The following is a 9,542-nucleotide window of genomic DNA, read 5'->3' as shown; positions in this document are numbered from 1 at the left end:
ACTTAACTTTATGATCAATTATTGTACTCTGTAAAGTCTTACAAATTTATTAAACCTACAAATAACTGATATTTATTGTTAATTGTTAACATTTCAACCACAAAAATGTTGTTGCCAGATAATAGAATCTGTTTCATTAGTCACATAAATTTCTTCTGCTTTCCTTTTGTAGAAAAGGAAATCTATCTATCCATTTATCTATATATTGTTTGACTATTCTCTGTAACCAATGATGTAGATGTAAACATGTCCTTTCTTCTCATTAAACTTAATTCTGAGTCCTCTTTTCTCACAGTTACATGTCATCTTGAAAAATAATATGAGCAATAGAATGATCATCATTAATAATGGCTCATTGTATTTCAACACTGGGACCTCATGCATTTTATTATTTTTAACTGAACTTATTGGGGTTATAGTGGTTTATAAAATTATATAGGTTTAAGGTATATAATTCTATAATACATCATCTATACATTATATTGTGTGTTCACCACCAAGTCACATCCCCTTCCATTATCATTTATTCCCCCTTTATCCTCTCCTGCCTCCCCAACCTCATTTCCCTCTGGTAATGACCATACTGTTGTCTATCTATGAAAGTGGTTTTATTTGTTATAATCCCTTCACCTTTTTCTCCCAGACCCTCCCTCTCCCCTCTGACATCTGTGAGTCCATTTCTATTTTGTTTGTTAATTTTTTTCATTAGAGTCCACATATAAGTAAACTCATATGGCTTATTTTACTCAGCATAATACTCTCCAGGTCTATCCATGCTGTTGCAAAAGAAATATGTCTTTCTCTTTTTATAGCTAAGTAGAATTCCATTGTGTAAATGTACCATAACTTTTGTATCCACACATCTACTGATGGGCATTTGGGTTACTTCCAAATCTTTGCTCTTGTAAATAATGCTGCAATGAACAGAGGGATTAAAAATGGGCAAAATATATGAGTAGACACTTCTCTAAAAAGGACATACAGATGTCCTATAGACATATAAAAAATGCTCAATTTCACCACTAATTATCAGAGAAATGCAAATGAAAACCACAATGAGCTATCACCTCATACCTCTCAGAATGGCCATCATCAATAAATCAACAAACAAGTGTTAGTGAGAATGTTGAGAAAAGGGAACCCTTGTGCACTGTTGGTGGGAATGAAGATTGGTGCAGCCATTGTGGAAAGCAGTATGGAGTTACCTCAAAATATTACATGTTAGCACAGATACAAAGTTCTATTGGTCCTGGATTAAGCATATCAAATGGAAAACGTTATAATGGTTGCTAATCTATTTGATAGAGATTCTAAGTTTCAGGTTTGTGGGGAAAAGACCCTGCACATATCTAAAAGATAGAAACTAATGCTAGAAAAGCACTTAGTTCTAGATCTTCTTGTTGCCAAGTCGGAGACTCAGCTTTCCATAGAGTTTTAAATTTAATGTATCTGGATATATTGTGAATAATACTAAAAAATTATGTTTTAGACTATAAATCAGCTTTGCAGGATGCATTTGAAGGAAAGTTTATTTTACACTTTGCTGCCTCAAGCAAAGCCAGTGGCTCAATGGGACCCTTCATTCACAGAGATCTCCTAAATGCTTACTCCTTATTCAGTGATGGTTGAGCTAAGCTGATATTTAACAGTGTGTTCTTGGTAGCTGAAACTGTTCAGTCTTAGTACGAGTAATGGAGAACCAAAATTAGATGTATTTGCTTTTCTCTGTGTGCAGAATTCAAGCTCTTCTGCTAGTTCTGGCCATACTTCCCTGAAGGAACCTTGTTATATTTAGTCATGTTACCTATGATCTAGCTGTTTGGTCTTCCACTTGGAAAACTACAGATTAGCAGATTTTAGATATATTTCTTTAGGACCATGAATGGCAGGAAAAATTGCAGCTGCTGATTGAACTGTCTGGGTCACTCATATAGATGCCCAGGTTAAGGGCCAGTTTTAGAGACTGACCAGTTCAATCTTTCCCTGTCCAGATTGCTGACTGTATACATCATTATATTGGACATGGAAATGCATCATAAACAGAGCACACATTACAGAACTCAATGCTTTTAATGCAGGGCCACTGCATGTCTAATGGATTAGTTTTGGTAAAAATTGACCAATTTTAACTGATGGTAAGAGAGACCACATTACCTAAGGAGTAGCCCTTGGCTGCTACTGGAAGGCTAGCTACATTAGAGTGTGGCTGTTCCAATTTTACTATCTGATTTTAGCCATACCATTATGACCCTTGAAACTAATCATTGTCATATTTTTAGATTTCTGGTTCTTTTGAAAGTCTGACCATGTGTGCCTTTTATTGAAAAAGCCACTAAAATGGGCCAGTAATCAAAAGAATTGATATATCATTCATGTTCACCGTGTTCCATTCACAGACATCTGGTATTATTGAATACTAGAGGCCCAGTGCATGGATTGGTGCACTGGTGGGGGGTCCCTCAGCCTAACCTATGCCCTCTCACAATCCAGGACCCCTTGGGGGATGTTGGACTGTGGGGATTGGGCCGAAACCAGCAGTCCGACATCGTATTGCGAGAAGTGGCAGGCGGCCAGGGAGGAGCCTGAGCCCAGGCTGGGCACTGCACTGCTCCCACTCATCCTGGCCCCACTGCCTCTGCTGCTGCTGCCACTCAGAAGCACTGCCACAGAGGCAGGAGAGGCTCATGCCACCACAGCTGCGCTCACCAGCTGTGAGCCTGGCATCTGGTGTCCGTTGATCAACTGAGTGGTGCTCCCACTGTGGGCGCTCACTGACAACCAGGAGGCAGCTCCTGAATTGAGCATCTGCCCCCTAGTGGTCAGTGTGCTTCATAGCGATCGGTCAAATGGTTCATACATACATACATATATATATATATCCTCCTCAAATATAGATTTAAGAACTGAAAGGTCACAGGTTCGATTCCAGTCAAGGGCATGTGCCTGGGTTGTGGGCTCGATCCCCAGTGGGGGGCTTGCGGGAGGCAGCCGATCCATGATTCTCTCTCATCATGGATGTTTCTCTCTCTCTCCCTCTTCCTTCCTCTCTGGAATCAATAAAAATATATTAAAAAAAATTTGTACCTGACCTTAGCTGAAGTGATTGATGATACCTTTGGAGGTCCATTATTCTGCCTATCACAGGGAATGAAGAAAGTCAGACACACATAGAACATGCTGTGTGATTTCATTTACATAAAGTTCAAGGAAGACTAAAATGAACCTATCTATACTAATAAAAGCATAATATATTAATTAGACCAGACAGCGAAACGACTTTCGGGACGTCATTCCAGATGTCCTTCTGGACAAAACCGCAGTGGCAGAGGCTGAGGCAGAGGCAGTTAGGGGGGATAAGGCAGGCAGGGGAGCAGTTAGGGGTGATCAGGCAGGCAGGTAGGTGAGCGGTTAGGAGCCAGCGGTTCCGGATTGCGAGAGGGATGTCTGATTGCCTGTTTAGGCCCGATCCTGCAGGGGCCCCAGATTAGAAAGGGTGCAGGCTGGACTGAGGAACCCGCCCCCTCCCCCGATGCACGAATTTCATGCACCGGGCCTCTAGTAATGCTATAAGCCAGAATAATAGTTTCCCCAGGATGGGGACTGTATTGACTGGGAAGGGGCATGAGGTTATTTCTAGGGTGATGGAAATGTTCTGTATTCTTATCTCTGTTGTTGTTCAATGTAAAATTCAAATACCTGTATACTTTAGATTTGTGAGCTTTAATATATGCAAGTTGTCTTCAATTAAATATATTTTAAAAAAATATTTCTAGGGGAGACTACTTTTTTCCTCTTCCACCTGGTGCCAGAGATAAGAATGTCAAATTCTTATTCTTGTCTGTCATGCGTTTATGTTTTATTCACCCTTACTCTCTACAGAGTCCTTTTGGGTCCCAGCTTTATCTGAGGGACATCAACTTGGGAGTTACCTAAACTTCATCTTCTGCCCCCATATCAGGTATAGTCATCAAGTGCTTTCTTTCAGCAAGGTTTTGCAGACATCCAGAACGTAAAGGCTGGCTGTGTTATCCTACATTTCCCAGGGTTCCTATTTTATTTGTCTGTTTATTCTGCACATCATATCCTTATTTCCATGTCACTTTAAAATGAGTTTTAAGCCTGGCCATAGTGGCTCAGTGGTTGAGTGTCGACCTATAAACCAGGAGGTCACAGTTGGATTCCCCATTTGGGAACATGCCCAGATTGCCGGCTAGATCCCCAATAGGAAATGTATAGGAGACGAATCAATGATTCTCTTTCATTGTTGATGTTTCCATCTCTCTGTCTCTCTCCCTCCCTCTCTGAAATCAATAAAAATGTATATTAAAAATAAAATAAAATTAGTTTTAAAAGAGCATGTGTATGCAGGGCTGGTGTGTCTCAGTGGTTGAATGTTGGCCCATGAACCAGGAGGTCAAGGTTAGATTCCTGGTCAGGGCACATGCCTGGGTTGCAGGCTTCATCCCCAGTAGGGGGCGCTCAAGAGGCAGATGATCAATGTTTCTCTCTCATTGATGTTTATTTTTTTAAAAATTTTTGCATAATTTATTAGATAAGCAAAATAAAATCTTACAAATGTCTATGAAGGCAAATTTCTTACATGACTGTTAAAACTGAGAAGTGTTATTGTAAGAACAATTGTCCCTGAGGATCATTCAATAAAAGGTCTCAGTGGAGGCAGCCATGGTCTTCCTGGCCATCACACCTCAGTCTGCTGCCCTAGCCTCTGGGTGAAAATGGTCTCCCCTGAGAGCGTTGCTGGAAGGGTCCCTCAGAAGTCTCGGTTCCAGTTGTCCCTCCTGCTGCGGGGCAAAAGGCAGAGGGAGTCTGCAGGCCAAGTATCTTCTGGACGACAGGCTCAACTCCTGGAAGCATCTCTGGCTCCTAGGTCTTAGGTGTCGGGTGTAGAGTGGGCAGCTCTGTGCTAGGACTGAACGTGTGCTATACTCTGGGCCTTTGTAGCCGGTAGTCCTGGTGCAGAAACCCGCAAGGACAAGGATATTGTTCCACTTGGACATCCTGGCTGTCCCAAAAGAGGTGGACCAGCATATAGTGAGGGAGTGTCCAGCGCCTGGGGTCCTCAAAGATCAAGGGTGACATCTGCATCTCTGGCTCCTGGGTTTGGGGCCTCAGGTCAGGGGCGGGTAGCGTTGCACCTGGACTGGATGTGCTCTGTGCTCTGCGCCTGTGTACTGAGCAGAACTGTTTCAGAAACCCGCAGGGGGCAGAATATAGTTCTAGGTTGAGGTCCTGTTCCTCCATAGTGAGGTGGCCCAGCACAGGATAAAGAGGGAGTGACCAGAGCCCGGGGTCCTCGAAGATCATGGATGGTTCCAGCGATTTCTCTACCGAATCCCAGGCCTCACGCACACAGCAGGGAAGGTTCTGCTCCATGGATTCAGCCCCTGAGAGGAATCACTGAAGTTTCTGTCTCTCTATCCCTCTCCCTTCCTCTCTCTAAAAATAAAAAAAATATACATATTAAAAAAAGAGCAAATATAGCCCTGATGAGTGTGGCTCAGTTGGTTGAAGTGGTCTCCTTCTACACAAGTTGGTGGCAGCCCCTGAGAGGAATCACTGAAGTTTCTGTCTCTCTATCCCTCTCCCTTCCTCTCTCTAAAAATAAAAAAAATATACATATTAAAAAAAGAGCAAATATAGCCCTGATGAGTGTGGCTCAGTTAGTTGAAGTGGTCTCCTTCTACACCAAAAGGTGGTGGGTTCAATTCCTGGTCAGGACACACACCCAGGCTGATAAGGTTCCATCCTGGTCAGGGCATGTGCCACAGATGGATGTTTCTCTCTCATATTGATGTCTCTCTCTCTCTCTCTCTCTCTCTCTCTCTAAAAATCAAATAAATTCATTTAAATTCTATCTAATAAAGATGGAATATGCAAATTAACCGCCACTCCATGTCAAAGATGGAGGGGCCCACAGCCAATAAGGAGGGAATATGCAAATTGACACAACAAAGATGGTGGCAGCTGGGCCGGGATGCTTGCATCGTCGTCATGGTGATGATGCAGGTGTTCTGCCCTGCCCTGGCTGCTCCGAGCCTCTGGGCAGCACATGCATGCAGGCGCTATGAGGGAGGGTGCGGGGGTGGGGCGGTGCCTGGAGGGAGCTACAGGAGTTCAGTGGCTGGAGCGAAGGCTGAGTGGCCTGAGCGAAGGTGGAAGTCAGCTCAGGCCAGAGTGAAGGCAGAAGGTGCCAGCCAGAGTGAAGGCCCGGGTCCCAGGTGCCGGAGGGAAGCTGGTGCTGGCAGCTAGGGGAAGGAAGGCCTATTCTTGCACGAATCTTCATGCATTGGGCCTCTAGTATTAAAATAAAAGAGCGTGTGTGTATGCATGTATGTGAGTGCATATGCATTTCACACACCTTTTATCCAGGATTATGATTGTTTCAGTCAGGAAGGTCACTGTCCCTGTTTATCTACTCTATTGTAGGGAAGGAATAACTACTAGTTTTAATTTTCCTTCTGTGCTTTAGACCATTTTTATTTTTATTTTATTTTAATTTTGTAGGCTCATTTTTATTGTTTGTTATTTTTCTCTTGATCTCTGTACACCTTGGTTCCAGAAAAGCTGTTTTGCAAATGTACTCCAATATTCTCACCCGCCCCATCCAAACCAGAGCTAATTACAACTGGGTGCTACTACCCTGTGACAAAACTATGTAAAGACTTATTTACTCATTGCAACTTTGTGAATAAAACTTTGTATTTTTTCTCTCACCATCTCAGATATATGTCTACATAAGAAGTCATCACAAGTAGTCCCAGCTTTTTAGACCTCTATTACATGTTAGAGCATCCCATCCTGGCTTTTGATTTAATAAGCATGATGTGTGTCACCTGACTATGTACATATCCTGCAATAGATACAATAGATTGCATCAGTCTGTTTCTAGTACCAGAGCCGAGAAGACATTGGCTGAAGTCCACAGTTGCCCCTGCAAATTTTTTCTGGTCAAACACAAACTTGTTTCTCTCTTAAAGTTCATTTAAAAATATTTTTATCTGTCATTTTCATGTTTAGAAAGAAGGGAGCAAAAAAATCTATGTACATATCCTGCAATAGATACAATAGATTGCATCAGTCTGTTTCTAGTACCAGAGCCGAGAAGACATTGGCTGAAGTCCACAGTTGCCCCTGCAAATTTTTTCTGGTCAAACACAAACTTGTTTCTCTCTTAAAGTTCATTTAAAAATATTTTTATCTGTCATTTTCATGTTTAGAAAGAAGGGATAAAAAAAAAGCATTATCTGACAGTGTGCTATCTGATTTAATATGTCTGCCTCTGGATTTTGTAACTGTTGACCCATCCACAAGCAATGCCCAATAAACCATCACTTGGTCTTCAACACTTAGACTAATTGAAATGGTTTGTCAAATCACCCTCCTCTCCTTTTCTCAGGAAGATTGAATAAACCTATCCCTTAGGTCCTCATTGCATTTAAACATGTCTCTTGTATAGCTCTCATCACTCTATGTTACACTGTTTTTAGGCATCCTATCCCTATAAAATTAGAGCTCCTTGAGAGTAGGTATCATATCTTGTTCAAATGTGATTCATTAGCACATAGTAATGTACCTGAGGTACTCAATGCATTACTACAATTAACTAACTAATTAAACACCTCAATTGAATTTCTAGGGCTTTATAATCTGATTCCACACAAGTTCTCCTTTTTTTCCCTCCTAATTTACTACTTTTTAACAACTACCCATTGCACCAGCTAAGCTTATTGCCTCATGTTTTCCAAAGGTGCTGTGACATGCTCATTCTTATATTTGAGCTTTTCTGACTTGAGAAGTTGTCTCCCTGCTTTGAAAATTGGTGGTGTATGTATGGTACATTTAACAAGTCTCTATTTACAATAGTATTTTTAAATCATGACATGCAAGGACCAATGTATATATTTATAACAGACATACCAATGAAAGCCTCAGATAAATTGTAGGGGAATCTAGGGGAAGTGATTAAAACCTAGGTGACATTAAACACAAGTTCAAGTTTCATTCTGATTACATTGGTCTGAATTTCACTGAACTTCTCATATATGCCAGTGTTTTAATGGGCAACAGAGAAGTATAATGCCTGATGTGCATTATGTTGTAGTTTGCTTTCCAGAGGTTAGAGGGCTAAGGAGCTTATTTGGAGTTACTGCTGCAAAACCACACAAATATTATGCTGACATGAGGGCCTAAAATTTGACTAAAATGGCTATTTACAAAACCATGTATATGTTCCATCCAAACATTATATGAGGTCAAACAAGTAGCACCAAAGCAGCTTTGCATGTGTTTGAAGAGGAAACCATTGCAGTGCTTGGATTAACCCCATGGTTTTCAATTCACATTTTAAGAGCTTAGCAGTACATAACCAAAAGTGAAATATTAAAAGCTGAATCTGTTATTGGCATGTATTTCTGTGAGTGACAGGCTTCAGATAAAAGAGGAGTGTTGTCCCTTTCCTTTAAACACATTCAAAGTGCTTGATCAAATTTATTTCTCTTACTAATTTTAGCTAAATTTATGAAAGCCAATATAAGAAATTAGGCAATTTCTTTTAATTTAAGCTTGGTTAGTAAGATATGCCTCAAAACATGGGAAATACATAAATTAGATGTTTGTTTAAATGCCTGTTAATTAGATGCTTAATACACATTTTAAAATTCATTAGTAACTAATCTGACTAAAAATGTCTCTATGGATGAATACAGCATAATAGTTTAAGTTTACAGATTTTCGATATGTCTGACTGGATTTAAGGCCCAGCTTCACCACTTTTGGCTCAGTTACTTAGGTACTCTCTGTTTCTGCTACTTCTTGTATAAAATCAATATCTATCTCATAATGGTTTTAAGTAAATTTAGTATAGAATATGTAAACTAATTTCATTTTCATAGATATATTTTCTAACAATACTGTATATATACATTAAAATATATATGTATTTCACTAGAAAATAAAATTAGTTGTTTTATATAAATACTAGTGGCCCAGTGCATGGGTTCATGCACATTGAAAGGAAATTAATTAGAAGGGGGCCGGTGGGGCGGGACTGGGCAAAACAGGCTGGACATGCCCTGGAGCCAACCTCCTGCAGTCCCTCCCCAGCTGCCACACCTGGGGCAGTGACACAGCTCAAAGGGAGTCTGAGGAATGAGTGGGGTCCCTTCGGCAGGGAGGGTTCCTTGGCCTGGCCTGGGGGGATCTGGCTGAAACCAGCTTTCTAACATCTCCTGAGGGGTCCTGGAGTGCAAGAGGGCACTTTGCAAAGTTGCTGTCTCTCAGCAGCTCCTGCATTGAGCTTCTGCCCCCTGTTGGTCAGCGCACATCATACCTAGTGGCCAGTCGGTGGTCAGCCAGTGGGCCAGTTGCTTAGCCTTTTATATATATTGATATGTATATGAATGCACATATATGTACGCATAAAATATATGCCTACATATATGAGTTCATATATATATGTGTGTGTGTATATATATATATATGTATATATATACATATATATCCTATATAATAAAAGCCTAGGT

General features: G+C 40.9%; 1 protein-coding gene across 1 annotated transcript; it reads right to left on the bottom strand.

Moving 5' to 3' along the window:
• Positions 1-4,941: 4,941 nt before the first annotated feature.
• Positions 4,942-5,394, bottom strand: ANXA2R (annexin A2 receptor). The gene has a single exon (XM_005857812.1). The coding sequence runs from the start codon at positions 5,392-5,394 to the stop codon at positions 4,942-4,944; it is 453 nt and encodes a 150-aa protein (XP_005857874.1).
• Positions 5,395-9,542: the final 4,148 nt, after the last annotated feature.

Source organism: Myotis brandtii, unplaced genomic scaffold, assembly GCF_000412655.1.
Source record: "Myotis brandtii unplaced genomic scaffold, ASM41265v1 scaffold1135, whole genome shotgun sequence".
Taxonomy (NCBI): Eukaryota; Metazoa; Chordata; class Mammalia; order Chiroptera; family Vespertilionidae; genus Myotis; species Myotis brandtii.
This window is presented reverse-complemented; position numbering and strand designations above follow the sequence as displayed.

Coding starts and splice junctions, on each gene's coding strand:
- ANXA2R (XM_005857812.1), bottom strand. CDS start 5,394: ATGGAGCAGAACCTTCCCTGCTGTGTGCGTGAGGCCTGGGATTCGGTA.